Source organism: Urocitellus parryii, chromosome 7 (genome assembly GCF_045843805.1).
Source record: "Urocitellus parryii isolate mUroPar1 chromosome 7, mUroPar1.hap1, whole genome shotgun sequence".
In the NCBI taxonomy this organism is placed as follows: Eukaryota; Metazoa; Chordata; class Mammalia; order Rodentia; family Sciuridae; genus Urocitellus; species Urocitellus parryii.
This window is the reverse complement of record NC_135537.1, coordinates 160497029-160514852: the sequence shown is the minus strand read 5'-3', so window position 1 is coordinate 160514852 and position 17824 is coordinate 160497029. Positions and strand designations below refer to the sequence as shown.

The window sequence follows — 17824 nt, the reverse complement described above, 5'->3', positions numbered from 1 at the left end:
CCTGTTTCCAGATGTGTTCTCTCTCCCATAGCCTTGAAGATAGATTCACTTTTCAACTCCTAGTTTTCTGTAATGTCTGTTGACCCCCTAAGATTGAGAGCTAGCTTGACTCTGGCATTCCCCCAGGAGGTTTACCCCCTTAAACCTCAGGGGTTCTGTTGGTAATGGGGGTCCCTGATTGTCTCACTGCCTCTGCTTTCAAGCTCTGTCCTTTGTCATCCGGGGAAGTGGGCCCTGGCTCGACGCACTGGTGTACTCCAAGCTGAGTCAATATTTATAGTGGGGGTGGGGGGGCTGGGGTTGTGGCTCAGTGGTAGAGCGCTTGCCTACCACATTGGAGGCCCTGGATTGGATCCTCAGCACCACATAAAAATAAATAAAGATATTGTGTCCAACTAATAAATAAATAAGTATTAAAAAAAGGAAAGGACTCTTCTTCCCCTGCTGGTCCCCAGCAAGGTGACAACAATCTTATCTTCCCATCCCGACCTGCAACGTTATGTTGACACCTGGGCAGCAGGGCTGGGAGAGGATGCAGATCTAGATGGGGCAAGGCACAGAGGGCTTGGTTCCTGGGCAGTGGAGCTTCTGGTCTCATGTCTCCACTGGAAAAAACGACTTTGGGATGTGACCTGTTTCAAACTTCAGTTCTTAAAATACATAGAAGTCGGACACGGGCTGCTGTCAGGTGCTGCGTTGCTCTAGGGGATGGCCAGGATCCGTCATGCACACTGTTTTTAAAAGATCCTGAATGTGCATAGGTTTGGGTTGGTTTGAAGATGCACTGAGATTATTTTTGACACGTGTCATCTGGACAAGTGTGCTCATTTTGACTTTTTTTTTTTTTTGGCATTACTGGGGATTTTTTTTTATATTTATTTTTTAGTTGTAGGTGGACACAATACCTTCGTTTGATTTTTTATTTTTAGTTTTTGTATGTGATTCTGGAGATTAGAACCCAGGGTCTTGTGCACATGAGGCAAGCACTCTACCAACTGAGCCACAACACCAGCCCCATATTACTGGGGATTTAATTCAGGGATGCTACACCAACAAGCTCCTCTTTTTTTTAAATATTCATTTCTTTATTATTTATTTATTTATTTATTTTTTAATATTTATTTTTTAGTTCTCGGCGGACACAACATCTTTGTTGGTATGTGGTGCTGAGGATCGAACCTGGGCCGCACGCATGCCAGGTGAGCGCGCTACCGCTTGAGCCACATCCCCAGCCCATTTCTTTATTTTTGGTACTGGGGATTGAACTCAGGGGTGCTCTACCACTGAGCCACATCTCCTCTCCTTTTTATTTTTTCATTTTGAGACACAGTCTTGTTAAATTGCTGAGTTTGTCCTCAAGCTTGTGATCCTCCTGTCTCAGCCTCCTAAGTCTAGTGGGGGCTCTCTCTGGCTGGGGGAGAGGGAGAAGAAAGTGACAGTTCTTGTCACTCCCAGAGAAAGTATGACTTTGGGTGGGGCGAGCCACCAAACCAGAGCAGGGACAGGGGGATGTGGCTGCGGTGGGGTCGGGCAGGGGTGAGGCAGGCTGAGGGGCGGAAAGAGAAGTAATGAAGTGTGGGGACCAGGCTGTTCACAGACGTTTTCCTTTAAGACCCCAAAGAAGCCCAATGATAGATGGAAGCATCTGAACAGAAAGGCAAGGGCTACTGGACCCAGGTCACTCGGCTGTGGAATAATGCCTGAGTGGACCTTGATGGTGGACCTTCAGCCTGCTGCTCTCCCTCCCCTCCCTTCCTGAACTCTCATCCATCTTGGAGTTGGGGGGACACAGACCCTACAACAAATGCCCACACCAGGGGAACAAGGACCATACAGTTTTCTACCTGCTTGAAGATTTGGATTTTTTCCACCAGGACCTGGGCAGCAAAGGAGGTATTTAAAGCAGCAATGAAGAGCCATATTTTCTCTTTTGAAATCCCCACGAGAGCCAGCATTAGGATGGAAGTGACTGTAATAGTCCAGACAAGTGTCCAAAAGGGCCCTATCTGAGCCAGGTGCACAAAGAGAGACACTAGAGGTAGAAGTGAGAGTGAGAGCTGCCATAACAAAGTTTCACACAGTGGGTGGCGTAAAACAGCAGACATCTGTTCTGTCACAGCTGAGCCAGAGGTCCAAAAGCAGGTGTTAGCCTTGGTTCCTTCTCGAGAAGGCTCAGAGCAGGGCTCTCTCCCAGCGCCTGTCCACGCTGCCACCTGGGTTCTGCTGGCTGCAGTGTCCTTGATGTTCCCTGGTTTGCAGATGCCTCACTCCAGTCTGTGCCCACCTGCCCACACGGCCCATGCCACGTGACCTGAGTTTCCATGGTCCTCTTCCCTCTATGTGTGTCTGTGTTCCCAACTTCTTCTCTTTTTAAAAGGACACCAGTCATTGCATGACAGCCCACCCTGATCCCATATGACCTCGTTGTAACTTTCTATCTGCAAAGACCTAGTTTCCAAATGTGTCACATTCCCAGGAACTAGGGACCAGGAACATATCTTTTTGAGGAGACACAATTCAACCACCTGCAGTGGCCTTCTCTGGTGCTTGGACACATGTTTTTCAATGAAAGATCACAGGCCAACATCTGGGACAGTCTTTATTGGAGCTTGGAATGTCATAGCAGTTCACCTGACTCAGAGGCAAGAAAATGAGCAGCAACAGTGGTGGACACCCAGCAGAGGGGACATCCAGACTACATTAAGGACCCCTGCTTGCCTGCAAGCAGGACACAGTACGCACACGCACATGTACACACACACACACACACACACACACACACACACACACTCCTACACAACTTTACACTCACACCTGCTCACTCCTTCCTCGTGGGCCTGAGGCCAGGCATCTCAGACTACCCCCCTCCCCCAGCCCACCCGCCTCTGGAGAGGATTCATTCACTTTGGGGCATCTGCGGAGCCGAGACTGAGGGGAACCACTTGAGGATCAGGGACCAAGGAGCTGGAAGCTGCAGGCGTTTTGCAGTTTGGGAGGAGAGGATGCAGGAGGGTAGGGATGGCCAGGGACCAGCCACAGGAAACTGGAGGAGACCCTGCTGGACTTTCTCCAGGGAAAGGGGAGAAGATGCTGGAGACAGGGCAGGTGGAAGGAAAAGCTGTCTCCTCTCCTCTCACAGCAGGGGCCAGCGCCCTGGGCGCAGGAAGCCTGGGGGGCATCAAGGGGTCCCCTGTGTCCTAGGAAGGCACTGAAATGGGGAGCAGATCCTGGGAGCCTAGAGTCTCCTCCAAGCACTCCAAGGGGGACAAGGAAGGGGGTGACAGAGCGAGAAGGGTCGCACATGCCAGTTGTTGAGGCAACAAGACTGGGGAAGCATGGATTCTGCTTCTTACCCCAACAGTGGGGCTGGGCGTGTGCTGAGTTGCAGCCCTCTGGCCAGCAGAGGGAGAGGGCCAGAGCCAGGGCATCCCCTTTGGTCTCAAGGGCAGTGAGGGGGAGCCCGGCCTCACCCATGTGTCCGTGGTCGAGAGTGGGGGCAGGAGAAGTGAGGACCAGGGCCTCCTGCCCCCAGAGCCAGGGCTACCATAGCACAGCCCCATCCAGGTTCCCATAGCCCGGCTCGGCGCGCAGCCTCCAGTATGTGTTGTTGGTCACCCACCACTCCTTGCCACTGCTGTCCGTCTGCCGCCTGTCGGGGGGAGAGGGCCATGGGTGTGAGCAGGGGACCAGCAGAACATAGGCAGAACCCTGAAGCACTGCATCCCAAGGTTGCCCTACCCCACCCTGAGCGGGAAGGGGCTTCAGAGAGGAGCAGAGGCCGGTGCAGCACCTGAAGAAGCGGGCCTGGTGGACAATGTTGTTCTCCTCCATCACTCTTCGCCTGTCTCGCTGGAGCTGCTCGATCCTTCTCTTCTGCGCCTCTGCGGCCTGGATGTTCCCCTCCTCCAGGTACCTGATGACCCAGATGGCCATAAGTGGAGCTGCCAGCCCAGGGACTCCCAAAGCCTAGGCCTGTGTCTCCTTCCCAGCTCTGAGCTCTGTCCCCCAAACAGGCCCCATTTCCCTGAGGCAACTCTGAAGCACCAGCTCTGAACTTGCCAAGGCCCTAGCAGTGGGGAGTGGGCCCGGGGCTCCAGGGACACCCTGACTGGCACTGACCTCTGGTCAGGCCGGAGCCGCGTGTCCGTGGAAGGCAGTGTCCGTTTCAGTTCGGCCGTCAGTTCGTTCAGCTCCAGGGCAAACTGAGTGAAGCCGAAGTTTCGCTCATGGTCTGGGGGCATTGAGTCTGGAGGAGAGGCAAGGGGCTGGGCAAGTGGACTGTGCCACAGCTGTCCCCACCCCTGCCCAGCCTTCCCTGCCCATCTCACTTACTGGGTTTCCAGATGCACTGACCACCTGGGGGAGGACCCCGGTACAGCCCCTCGTGCCACTTTCCAAATAGTCGGTGGAGGACACGGCCACTCCGGCTGAGCACGGCACCCTGCACCTCGTGGACGTTGGAACTCCAGTACTTGGCCTGGGGTGGAGAAGGTGGGGTCCTAAGGGGGTGTCTCTTACCTTACCCAGGGTAACCACAAAAGAAGAAGCTGCTGGGGGTGAACAGGAATGGTCAAAGTAACAAGTCTACCTTGCAGAAGGTGATCTTGCAGTGGCAGGAGCTGTCCTGTGTGTTTCGGATAAGCACCTCCCCATAGTGCTCAATCCAGCGCTGGCCACTCAGGATGTTATGAATGCAGGATGTCACCTTGTTCCATTCAAAGTGGTCTCCAAACCTGAGAGAGACAGGGCATGGGAGGGGAGTGGTGGCCCTGGGGAACAAGTGGCCAGAGGCAGGAGGGCACCTGTCTCTCTGGAGCAGGTCACCTGAGTCTGTGGAAGGAACCTCCAGGATCCTAGTGCCAGCTCTGCAGTGAGAGATGACTTATCTAAAAAGCAAAGTCACCTTCACAGAATGCTTTCAGTGAACTTGACTCCTTTACGAAGCTCCTCAGTGCCTAGGTAATGCATATAAAAATACAGACAGGCTCCCTGTCACTATGAATAAGCCCCCTTCTTTCTGACTTCAGTACCCCACCTATAAATTGAGCTAGATGATGCCACATCCCCCTCCCTTTATTTCTTATTTAGAGACAGGGTGTTACTATGTTGCTTAGGGCCTTGCTAATTTGCTGAGGCTGGCTTTGAACTTGCCATCCTCCTGCCTCAGCCTCCGGAGCCACTGGGATCACAGGAGTGTACCACAGCTCCAAATGTGCTTTGTGACCCATCAGTCTGGACATCCCTTTAGGTTCCTCTGTGTGTGTGTATGCACTTACTGGCTTGAAGACTCAATGCATTTCTCACTATATCAAGGTCAAAAAATTGTGAAAGACACTGAGTCAGAGGACTCCGTGGGCCCTCCCAGCCTTACTGTCCTAAGGCTTCTCCCTCCCCTTCCTTCCTTTAGGGCAGCTGTTGCACATAGAGTGGTTAAACCTGCACACACTGTCACCTGCAGCAGCAGCAGCTTGAAGCCAGACGGTCCTTCCTGTCCTGAATGCCCGCCCCATTCCCATCTCCAGCCCAGAGGATACCAGCTGCTGAGAGTCACAGTACTCACCTGGGCAGGCTGACATTGACTGTCCCCACAGGCACAATCTCCAGGGATTTGCCCCAGAACTTGTTCTTCCACTTCATGTCTGCAGTTGGATTGGGGGAGGGAGAAGGGACAGCAGAAATAAGGCCAGAGAGTATCCCAGACCCTCCCTGGCTGCCCTTTCCCCAGGTCCACCTGCACCTGCCCCCTCACCTTGCCAGAAGACGAAGTTCTCTGACTCTGCGTGGCATGCCGAGATGGGGGGGTGGTGGGAGACCTTGGAGAGCAAATAAGTTCCCTTGAGGCTGTCCCTAAGGAGCTTGGGGTCTGCTCCTGACATCAGGGTCCCTCAATGTCCCTTACCCCCACCCCATTTCCCTGTGAACTAGAGGATCAGTTAGTTCCAGGTCTCTTCATTCCCGTCATCCTTGGCTACCACCAAATCTACATCTTTTTCTCCCCACGGAACCTGTCTGTTTTCCCTCCTCACCCACTCACTCCCCTTGGGAGCTCTCCTGGCACCCTCTCTATGGTGCCCTTGAGAAACCCGGCTCAGACGGAAACATTCCCTCAACCATGCCCAGCAGAACCTCCACCCCTATCGGAAACAACCCCCCGGAGGACCCTCTGCCCTCATCTTCCCCTCCCGTGGACGCTAATCACACCCTGCCCTTCCACCCCACTCCTTTGGACACACCTGGCCTCGTCCTCACTTGGGATAGCTCCACATCTGGGACCTTAAGCTCTAACATCCCATAGCCACCCTCCTCATCTCTCTACCCAGTCCTGTCGCCCATGGCTCCGGTCAAGACTTTCCTGTCCCCAAGGGCTCTGCTCTGTCAACCCTATACTGCTTCCCTTCCTCCTACCCATGCCTACACCTTGTCACCTACTGCCCTCAACGGCCTGCTTCCAGCACTCACCAGGAATGCCAGCAGCACAGTGTCCTCTGACCTCACCCCCAACACAACCCTCAGTGGGAAGCTGAGAATCGACGTGCTTCTACCTCTGGCCCCGCATCCTCCAGCAATCCCACAAGGACCCAGGCCCAAGTCAGCCCCTTTGGACACTTGCACCCCCATAGCCAGGAAGAACAGAGCTGAAGAAGACAACTCCTCAAGCCCAGGGCTGCCCGCCAGCCCCTCCCAGGCCCTTCTCCCTGGGACCTCCGCCACACCCCTCCCGCTCCCTCTTCCACACCTTCTGTCCTTCCCTCTATTTTTCTTCTTCTCTCTGAATAGAAAGAATCTCCTGTTTCTCCAATCTTAAAAAATAGTAAGCCTTCCCTTCCTAGACCAGCACATTTCTGCTCGTACCTGTATAAAACATTTCTGGGAAGATGTTAGTGGCAGATGTCCCCTCCATGGGTTGGGAAGGGACACTTGTTTCCTATTGTATTGTGTAAAATATTCACCACCTTTTTTTTTTTTCAGTACAGGGATTGAACCACTGAGCTATATCTCCACCCCCTTTTATTTTGAGACAGAGTCTCACTAAGTTGCTTAGGGCCTCGTAGTTGCTTGAGGCTGGCTTTGAACTTGTGATTCTCCTGCCTCAGCCTCCCAAGCCGCTGGGATTATAGGCATGCACCATGGTGCCTGATACTGTCTTTTTAAAAACCCTTAAAATCTAAACAAACAAGCAAATTGCCTCAACCTTTCATCTTCCCTCTAGTGGTCTCTCTTTCTCTCCTCTTTCCCTCATGGTGATATTTTTTGGAAATAGCCTATATTTTTCTCTACTTTTTAAAAAACATTTATTTGTTTTTAGTTATAGTTGGACACAGATCTTTATTTTATTTATTTATTTTATGTGGTGCTGAGGATCGAACCCAGGGCCAAGCAGGTGCTAGGCGAGCGCTCTACCACTGAGCCACAACTCTAGCCCCTCTCTACTTTTTTTCAAACCTTCACTTAACATCCTCTGTAATCCATTCACTGCCCCACCCTTTCTCTAAAACCTCCTTTATTCAGAAAGCTACTGATGCCCCCCAGGTCCCATGGACCACCCATTCTCCTGCCCAGACACACCATAGAGAGCCTGGGTCTTCTCCCGCCCTCTAAGCTGGTGACTCCCCAGTCTGCTAGCTCTGCTCAGCACTCTCTGAGGAGCTTCAGGCCCACTGACCAGTTCTGCTGGACATCTCTCTGGAAGTCGAGCCCATTGAATGATGATGATGAGGCTACCTAGCCTTCTCCCTCATTGGCCACATCTCCATCCCCTACACATAAGAATATCTGCTGACTACTGAGTCCTGTCAAGAGCAGCACATAAATAGTTTTTGAACTTAATATGCCATAGCCCAAGTGCAGGCTGTCATCAGCTCTTACGAAGATGACTTTACTGGCCTCCTAATGGCCTCCACCAACCAGCATACATCACCGAGGTGTTTTTTACACAAAGCAGCTCTAAGAAGTCACTTTAATGTTTATATCTTCCACGGCTCCCACTGTCTTCAGGATTTAGAAACAAATGAAAAGCCAAACCTCTCCTTACCTTCACCAATAGGGCTCCTCAGGATCTGGCCTGTCTCTAACCTTCCAGCCCTATCTCTAACCTTCCCGAACAAGTGCCACCTATTCCTTTATACTGACTGGAACGTCCAGTCTCCCACAACCCCCACCCACACCCCAGTGGTACCCATCCTTCAAGATCAAGTTCAGGATCACCCCTGAGGTGTGCCTTTCCAAGTCTGCAGGATGCCCCTCTACACCTGTTTCAGGTCCACTTCCCACTTGGAGTTGACAGCTCCCTAGCACAGAATCCTCCATCTGCCTGGCACAGGGACCCTGCCCCATGCTCCTCTCCATGTCCTGGCCCCACTGGCCCCAGCTTCTGGACCCTGAAGTACAGGTCCTCCCCTGCCCAGCTCCTGGAGGCTGGCCCCCTCACCCTGGGCCCACACCTGCTCGCTGATGAAGCGGAAGCCCCGGTCAGGCCGTTCACATTCATAGGTCTCGCCCAGTACAGGGTTGAAGGGCTTGCAGCCTGCTCGGTGGTACGTGGAAGAGTAGGCAGAGACGGCGAAGGCCGCAATGTATACCTGCAGGAAAGCAGGGGCAGTGTCACCATGGTTGGTGACTCAGAGTAGGGCCCAGGGAAGGGACACCCCTCTCTGCAAGCAAAGTCTGGGGTCTTGAGATGGAACTTCAGCAGCAAGGATCAGCCCATCTGGGATTTCTGGGGGACAGGGTCTCCAGGGAGGAAGAAGTGGCCCTGGGGCAGGTACCATGCGCTCGCAGGGGTCAGCCATGTGGCTGGCCTGGTCCAGGAGGCTGCTGTACTCCAGCTCCTCGCAGAGCCGCTGCAGCGTGTTGAGCGGCTCGTTTAGCTGCACGGGCATCGACACCTTGGACAGGTCTTTGCCGATGTTGTTGCGTAGGATGTTCCACAGGCTCACGTCAGCCCCCGGCCCGCTGGCGGCTGGCAGGCAGCGGCGGCGAGGGGGCCCTGCAGCTCTCGCTGGAACACACCCTCCTGGGGCCCATCCCAGCCAAGTCACTCTCCCTCTAGATACTGGCATCCCAGAAGCACAGGCCCACTGGCCAGTCCACCAGTCCACACAGCTTGCCTCCCAACCCTGGGGGGAGTTGCTGGGTTGTAGATCTGCTCAGTTCCCAGGCCCGGGTCTCCACCCACTGTGGGCTGGGTGACTGGGATCTGCTGACAAGCTCCCAGGGGTTCAGGCAGGGAGCAGGGCTTCGAACCACCCAGGGGGACAATTCCACTGCCAGACACTGTGCCCCAGAAACCATGGCCAAGTTACACTCACACACATACACACACACCCTTTTATAAACACAGAAGCAAATGTCCAGACACAGACTATTCAGCTCCTTTTATAGGAGACAAAATAGACTCCAAGAAGCAAAATGATGGGTTCAAAAGTACTCTAATAAAAAGTGGCAAAGTGGGAGGGGCGGGGTGGTACACTCCTGTAATCTCAGTGACTTGGGAGACTGAAGCAGGACGACTTCGAGTTCAAAACCAGCCTCAGTAAAAGCAAGACACTAAGCAACTAGCAAGACCCTGTCTCTAAAATACAGGGATGTGGCTCAGTGGTTGAGTGTCCCTGAGTTCAATCTCTGGTGCCAAAAAAAAGTGGGACCTTCTGCTCTCTGTCAGGCCTGTTTGTAGGCCTTCCCAGCCCATAGGAACAGAGGCCAGCACCAAGTCTGAGCCTGGCTCTCCACCCTGAGCTGCTTCTGGAATATTCTCCAGCTTGTGGCTTAGACTTTCTCAGCTCAGGGGTCATGCTGGGGTCAGCACCCAAAGCCATTAGCCCACCCATCACCACAAGGGACTGGTCTGCACGAGTCCGAGAGCCACAAGCAAATGCAATTCCTCTACCCACCCACACCCCACATCCACATGCCCTCCTGGCACCTCTCTGATAGCGCTCAGCTCCCCTGAGGTCCAGCACCTCTTCGGACAGGCTGGTGGTAATCTCACTGGTGCATGATTCTTCCTCTTCCTCAGAGCCCTGGGCCAGAAGAGATGACAGGCTGGGCAGACTGTGTCTCTCCGGGCAGCTGGGCAGTGCCCAGGGCCTGGCAAGAATCTGCCCAGCTAGCACTCTGATGGGAAGGGGAAGAGAAGGTATTGGGGGATGAGAGCTCTGAACCCTAAGACATTGCCCCAGGAGGACTGGCCCAGCTGCCTTGGAGGGACAGCGCCTAGCCCTACCACTGGTGAGGGTAGGAGAACTAAGGAACCTGGCAGAAGAGAAGGGAATCCGGGGACTGCTGAGATTTAGGGTGTAAGGAGACCTGGAGTCAAGGGGGTGCTGAAGCTGAAATGGGTCACAGGGAGATGACTAGGGTGGGAATTGAGGCAGCAATGTCAGAGGACCCAAGGGGGATAAAACATGCCAAACTCGGTCTCCAGCAGAGATTTCTGAGCAAGACCATACAAGCCCCAATAGATGTGGATGTGTTCCCAGAGATAGCAGCCAAGGTGGTGAGAAAGGACTCAGGAATCTAGATCCTAGTCCCTCTGGACTCACCCGTACCTTCCCAATTTCCCTTCCCCCTCACTGCTGGCTTTCCTCCTCCCTCACCTCGTTCTCTGAAGAACTGGCGGAAAGGAGAACTTCACAGGCATCGAAGAACTCCGTGTGGGAATCAGCCAGGGACAGGATGCTACTCTGGGACAGTTGGGGGGTCAGCTCTCGCCCCTTCATGTACAGAGCTTCTTGCTGTGGGAGCCAAGGGAGGGTCAGGCCATGGTGAAAAGCCAGGCAAGGCTCGCTTTTGCTCAACACTCCCTTGAGAGGGAAGCACTATGGGGACATCCACTGAGTCTGCCATCTGCAGAGCAGGAGAGGCAGGGGCAATGTGCAGGACGCAAGAGTGTAGAGGACCAACCCCAGCTTCGGGGGAGGTGACCCGGTTCCATAGTAACTGCATGCACTTCCTGGCCACCAACTCTGAATTCTGCTGCAAATCCTTTTCCTGTATCAACCCACTCAGTACTGACACCCATCCTGTGCAAAGGTGCATTTTTTACCTCCACTTTGTAGGTTAGGGTAGTGAGGCTCAGGCCAAAAAGCTGGCACATAGCGGAGCCAGATTCAGACCCACAGAGTCCAGTCCCAGAGTCCGTTCAGCCTGGCCATAACTGTGGGGGCCTGGGCCCATCAATTCGATTGTTTGGGTCTCAGTTTTGTCATATGGTAGGTGAGAGCCACCACCTTATGAACTCTGAATTCAAAGCAAAGCATACTACATCTGTAAGGATGGGTCAAGGGTGGCCGTGTCCATATTGCGTGAAAAATATTGGAGCCAGGACTTCTGGACTTTGTTTTCAGGCTAAAACCCAACCTTGCCCAACACCCTGGCCTTCGCTCCTGTAGTGAAGAAGGTGCAGGGGAGATGGCCTGAAGCCCGCCCTGGCTCCTCACCTCCTCGGGGTTGAGGGAACTGAAGGAATCCGCAGTGGTGTCTGAGGAGATGGACAGTGAGTGGAGGCGCCTCTGCCCAGCTGGGGCCTCAGAGACCTGAGGAGGAGGGTGAGGGGACAGGGTGAGGGAGGAGAAAGTCTTCCCAGCCCTGCCACCCTCCTCTCTGCAGAGATGGCCTCTGCCAAACCCCCAGCCCCAGAGCAGACCTGCTGTTGGACTGGAGGCCTGAAGTCCTCAGCCTCAAGCCCTGGCCCTGACCAGCTGCCCTGTCCCCAAGGCTCACCCCCATCCTTGACAGCTCTGAACCCTGGTGCAGGTCCCTCAGTCGGTCCCGTTCGGTGGTGAGGGCAGCCAGAACACTGCTGAGGGAAGTGTGCACTGTCGGGGGCAGGGCAGGCCATCAGACTCCTTGCCCTCTACCTCCTGCTCCTCACCACCCACTAGATTGCACTCACCCTTCTGGGCCAGGGCCCAGAAACTGCGCTGCAGGTGGGCATAGTCTTGGGGTGGCAGCCCACGGGAGCCAGAGGAGTCCCGAGACTCCAGGTAGCGAGACAGGTTGGGAACAGAGCCATGGAGACGACCAACCTGCAGGTGAAAGGGAGGGAGTAGATGGAAGCTTCCTCCCGGGGATCCTGCCCCGGCAACTGGGGTCCTCACGCCACCTCACCCGTCCAATGGTGTCGTCCTTGGCAAAGCTTTGTGTGCACCACATGCGGCTGGTCCGTTTTCCTTTCTTGGGTCTCTCAGTTGTCACTGAGGCCTTGCAAGTTGAGGAGGGAGAAGTTTCACTCACAGGGTGGGGAAAGGGGGCAACCCGGGGAGAGGCAGACACCACAAAAGAGGGCACAGATCATGCTAGGCACCCAGGTACCATCCCCAGGGAAGTGACATCTCAGAGGAAGAAGCGAGGGCCGGGGAAACTCCAGCAATGGAGAGGAAGGGAGGCCCACCCCAGGGAGGTGATGGGGGTGAAGCCCTGTCTCCTCCCCCATCCTTACCTGGTGTGTGGGAATCACAGGGGCAGAGGGGATCCGGTGCAGGGACTCCAGGCTCTGGAGGAGTCTGTGTAACTCCTGGAGCTTCCCCTGACACTCAGAGAGTGCTGATGGAGAATAAAGGAGGACACTGCTCCAACACCAGCTGTCCCTCAGCTTCCCTTCTCCTCCCAAAATGTCACTAGCCACCACAAAGACCCTGACACTGCTCCTCTTCCCTGCTCAAGATCCCAAAGCTCCATGGTGTGGCCTCCCTGGTTTCTACCCTGTCTGCAGACAACCCCTCAGCTCCTCTAGCCACACATAGGCCCTATGCCCTGCCACTTTCCTCACTGGGTGCACACTTCCCTCCCCAGGCCAACACCACACCTCCCTATTGCAGGAACCCGATTCTAGAGGACATCCCCGCCCGGCACTACAGCTCAGGATTCTTCCCTGCACGGGCATTCACTGTCCTCCTTGTCAGGAATCCTGGTCATGCATCCATGTCTGTCTATGGGCCTAGGACACAAGCCCCACCATCCTTTGTAAGATTGGGGCTCCTCCAAGTAGGTTCAAGGAGACTCGACCACCTTGGAGGCAGAGGCCATCTCCCCCATCAGACTGGGGCTCCCTGGGGTAGGGATGGAGATACCATTTTCCCCTCCTGCTGACACCACCTAGACCCGACAGCATGGGTCACACCCACAGAAGCACTTGAGAGGGATCCCTCACCATGAGAGCAGCGGTCTAGCCCGTCACTGTCCCTCAGCCAGGAAGACACCTTCTCCCGAGGTCCAACTCCAGGTAGAGCTGAAGTGCTACCTGCTGTCAGAAGCTGGGTGCCAGGAGCCTGTGTGGTGAACCAAGGGTCAGGAAGGATGGTGCCCACCTTTGTGGGTCTCACAGTTCCCCGGAGCCACCATCTCTGAATCATCACATCCACCCTGCGGCCCATCATACCTTCCGATGAGTGGTGCTGGGCAAGTCCAGGCGCTGGGCCTGGCGGTGGGCACGCAGCTGGGCCACCCAGCTTTGGAACAAGTCCTGGGATTTGATCTGCAGACATGACGGAGAAGGGAGAGTATATTTGAAGGGAGGGCTACTTGCCAGGAGCTATAAGGACTCTGGTCGCAGGCAAATAGTGTCTGTCCCTATAGTGCCCCATTAGTGCAAAGCCCCCTTGCAAGCAGGTGAAGCACAGTCCCCTGTCTGAGCTCTTAGCCCCAGACCTGTTCACATAACAACCAATAGGGCTGGTCTGCTGTTTGATACAATGGCAACTTTCTTCTTGTCAAATTCAGGAAAAGACCTTGAGCTCCACAGACTCTCAGCCCCTATGTCTTCGTGCCCAGCACCTCTGCTAGGCAGAAGGCCATAATATTCCCTGGTTCCCAGGATGTTACCTTGAGATGGTAGATGTTGTCCTCAGTGTCAAGGTCAATGCGCTGGGCCTTTTTGTTGATGGACATGACTGATAGGCGGACATCAATGGAGCCATGGAACTTCCCCTTGGTGATCTTGAGTAGAAGTTTGGTGAGGACTGGTTTTAGTGTCTCTGGGCCACAAAACCACCATCTCCTAATACCACTCTAGGCTCAAAGGTCAGGCAGTAATTCACCCCCAGGTCCAAGGCACACTATCAGAGGGGGTTGCCAATCATGTTCTATGTACAGAACCCTCCAGTATGTCCAGCCTCACTCTGAGTTAGGAAGCCACAGAGCAAGGACAAATACTCTCACCCTGGGAATCTGTCTGGAGGAAGGTGGACCCCTCCCCATGGAGAACCTGGGAGTGCAGCCTTCAGTTCCTTGTTGCCAGTATGAGAAAGGTGAAGGGGGAACGCTCTCATTTCTTGGGTAGTTTGTACCAAGGCCTCATCCAGAGGTCTCATGTGCACTATGCCCTTACCAAGAGGGCAGCTCTACCTGGGGGCAAGCATGCTCCCCATCTTAGTGAGAAGGAGGCTGAGGCTCAGGGAAGTACAGTTGTCTCTAAGGTGTCTGAGAGAATGGTTCTAGAACCCCCATGATATCAAAATCTGTGGATGCTCAAGCTCCTTATATAAAATGGCCTAGTATTTGCATGTAACCTATGCACATCCTCCTGTGGGCTTTATTATTTGTGAGTGTGTGTGTGTGTGTGTGTGTGTGTGTGTGTGTGTTGCTGGGGATGGAGCTGGGCAAGTGCTCTCCTACTGAGCTACACACCAGCCCTGCTCCCATACACATTTTCAGATTATCGATAATAATTAATACAGTGTCAATGCTGTGTAAATAGTTGTATTGGTGTTTAGGTAGTAGTGACAGGAAAACAAACCTATACGTTTTCAGTACAGATATAATTTTAAAATACATACATTTTGTGGGAAGGGAGGGAGGAAGTGCTGGGGGATGATATTGGCCAAATTATATTGTATTATCACGTGCATGTATGAATATGTAATTTCAAACCCCATCATTATGTACTAATATCATGCACCAATAAAAAAAATGTGGAAAGAGAAAAAAAAAAAAGTACATGTATTTTGATCTGCAGTTGGTTGAATCAGAGAATGCGGAACTAAGGATCCAGAGGGCTGATTATAACTGGCCAGAGGCTGCTCACTCAGCAAATGGTGTACCTGGGACTTGGACCCTGCTCTGGGTTATTCCAGATACCCACTGCCTGCTCAGGGCATCCTGGGGCAGATTCCTCCCAGAACCCAAGCCAGGGCCCTGACTCACATCTTGCCGGGTGGTTGCATAGTGGAGGATCCCATCCTCGAGCACAAAGTACCTCTGTGAAGTCGCCCAGGAGAAGTAAGACCGTGTGGCCCAGAGGACAGAGAACAGAGAAGAGCAAATGCACATAGGCTTTTCTCCTCCATGTACAAAAGCCTGAGTAGCCAGGCAGCCTCCCCATGCCCTGCACAGCCTACCTTGTGCCAGCCTTTCAGAGGCCACTTTCTCTTCTTGAGCAGGTGACCTTCCTGCCTTTCAGGCTTGACACCTTCTGCTCCCAGCCTGCCCCGAGGCTCCTCCACTACCTCCCACAGCTCAGAGGCCTGCAGTCCAGGGCAGAGGGAGGGAGCTACTGAGCCCACTGCATTGCCTCTGCCCCTCGGGCCCAAGGTAGGCCCACCCATTGCTGCTGCCCCTCAGACCTGCTGCGTGCTGCTAGGCTTCGAGGACTGAGTGCTCTCGGCCAGTGAGGGGGTGTCCCTCTCTTGGAAGTCCATGGAGGAGGGAGAGGCCACTCCCTGCTGAGGATGTAGAACAGGTCAAAGGGGAAAGATGTCACCTGAACCTGAGGGGGCCCTTGAAACAAGAGAGAGACCCCATTAGTGCTGCCCTTGCTTTCACCTACCCACCTCTGATCCCTCCTGTGCCCTCTGGGAATAAGGGCTCACCTGCCATGCTTCTCCCCCACACCCTGCATCTGTTCCCATGCCACCCTGGGCGGGTCCCCTGCCTACACCCTCTGGTTATGGCTGCTGCTTAGAGAGGTGAACCAGCACACTGCAGACAGGTTGGTGCTGGGAGAAAACCATAAGAAGTGTGCCCAATCCCAGCTTGGGCACACATCCTGGGGCTCCCGGAAACACTAGGTGCTTTCTTGGCAGGATTCCCTGCAGGATGGGGATCAGAGGTAAAGCAGGGAAGTGAAGGAAGAGGCTCTAAGAAGAGACAGAGGGACTCAGATACTGGACAGGCAAGAGTTCAATCCAGCTGTCTCTTTCTCTAGAAACCCTCCACCCCCAGCGCAATGGTGTGGAGACTCCTTTGCCACTATCACCCTGCAGAACACCCATCAAACCCCGATTGGTCTCCATACCCGCAAGTTCTTGGACTCCTGTTTTCTGCTTGGGGAAACTGAGGCCTGAGATAGCCCCTATTTTCCCTTGTGCCTCCTCCCACAAAACATGCCTGTAGGATTCCCACCTCAGTCCCCTCCAAAGCTTCACTATCCTCTTACTATGGCTCCTGAGAAGTACCGCCCACCCAGAGAGAGCAAGACACTGGGCTGATGGGGACACTGTGGGCGGCAGAAGAGGTGGCCAAGAACATGCCAAGGTCCGCCCAGGTCCCGCAGCAGTGCCCACAGGCGCCCTTGGCACGGGCCCTGGTCATCCTGGCTCCACCAGGAGATCAATAATGCATGAGGCTGTGTGAGTGTGTGTGGGGGGGGGGAGGGGACTGAAGGGGTGAGGATGTCCTAAGGCTGGGGAAGCAGCTCGGACCTTCTTGTGGAGCTAGTAAGCACCTGAGGAGCTGAGGCCGGAGGGGACAGGGACGTGGCAGGGTAAGAGTGGCCAGGAGATCGGGGCTAAGGGCCCAGGGTGCAAGATGCTGAACGGAGGGGAAACTCCTGCATTCTGCCATTGAAAGTTCCCAAACTCTTCCAGTGTTTGGGTATCTCTGTGCCCTTGTCCTGGCCTCTGGGATCCTGACCCCTCACAGCTTGCCCGCAGAGGGGGAGATTCTACCATTAGGAAGGAGGGGGTCCAGAGGAGGCAGGCAGGTACCCCTTTGCCACCTCCATTCACAGCCCTGGATCCAGAGAAGCAGACCCACCAGCTCCAGGTGGGAGGAAGCCCTCCTTGGGAGTGTCAGCTTATGTCGCGCAGCCCCCTTACCCCAGGGTCCATGGACGCCAGTGCTCCTTGGCCCGCGCACCGCTCTGCCTCTGAGTCACTGTCTCCGAGTCACCGGCTCCCTCCTCACAGAGCTGAGCAGTGGCAGCAGCTGCTGCAGGAACCAGGAAGGAAGGAGACGTCGGAGCCTCCCCTCTAGCCGGATCTCCCCACCTTCCCCTCCCCCCTGTCGCCTCCTCCCGCCAAGCTCCAGGCGGCCGCTCAGCTCTGCCCCCCTGCTCCCCGGAGGACTCAGGACTGAGTGGACCAACGTGGTATGGGAATGGGGGCATAGTCTCCACTAGGCACGGTTCCAGACAGATTAGAGGACTGGGGAACTGCTGGCCTCAAGCCAGAGTGGTAAAGGATTTGTTCAGACTAGTGTGGCCTTGACCCAAGGGAGCGCCCAAGGCCATTTCCTTATTAACCCTGGCCTCTCATTTTACATCTGAAAATAGATTGCAAAATTTGGAGCTAGGTAAGGTATCAGGTTGACAGGGAAGGGACAGATGCCCCCCTCCCTCCCCTGACACAATAGATAGTGCCAGGAGCATAGTCAGCAGTGCAGTCAGGGGGAGAGGGGACAGTCCATGACCCCACACTGAAGCTGCTCTCAGGGAGTAAAGCCCCACCATGCCTCTTCAAGAGGGTTCAGAAGTGTCCCTGAAGTGAGACAAATCCCAGAACACAGTGTCTCTGAGCCAGGAGCTCAGGTCTGGGGCAATAACCCACCAAATACTAAAAAGGGAAGGCAATTTAGACACCCTCACCTGCCTTTCTGAGCACCTCTACCC

General features: G+C 54.4%; 1 protein-coding gene across 1 annotated transcript; it reads right to left on the bottom strand.

Moving 5' to 3' along the window:
* Positions 1–2593: 2593 nt before the first annotated feature.
* On the bottom strand, positions 2594–17195 carry Osbpl7 (oxysterol binding protein like 7). Its single transcript, XM_026387042.2, has 23 exons — positions 17034–17195; positions 15561–15714; positions 15336–15461; positions 15142–15195; positions 13822–13935; positions 13379–13474; positions 13151–13268; positions 12440–12543; positions 12109–12201; positions 11894–12026; positions 11722–11816; positions 11439–11534; positions 10596–10733; positions 9923–10019; positions 8766–9013; positions 8442–8579; positions 5750–5813; positions 5561–5639; positions 4589–4733; positions 4333–4477; positions 4120–4246; positions 3791–3913; positions 2594–3649 (listed from the first exon to the last, which is right to left on the bottom strand). Exons 2-23 carry the CDS (start codon positions 15633–15635, stop codon positions 3541–3543), a joined length of 2517 nt encoding a protein of 838 aa, XP_026242827.1. The 5' UTR covers positions 15636–15714; positions 17034–17195; the 3' UTR covers positions 2594–3540.
* Positions 17196–17824: the final 629 nt, after the last annotated feature.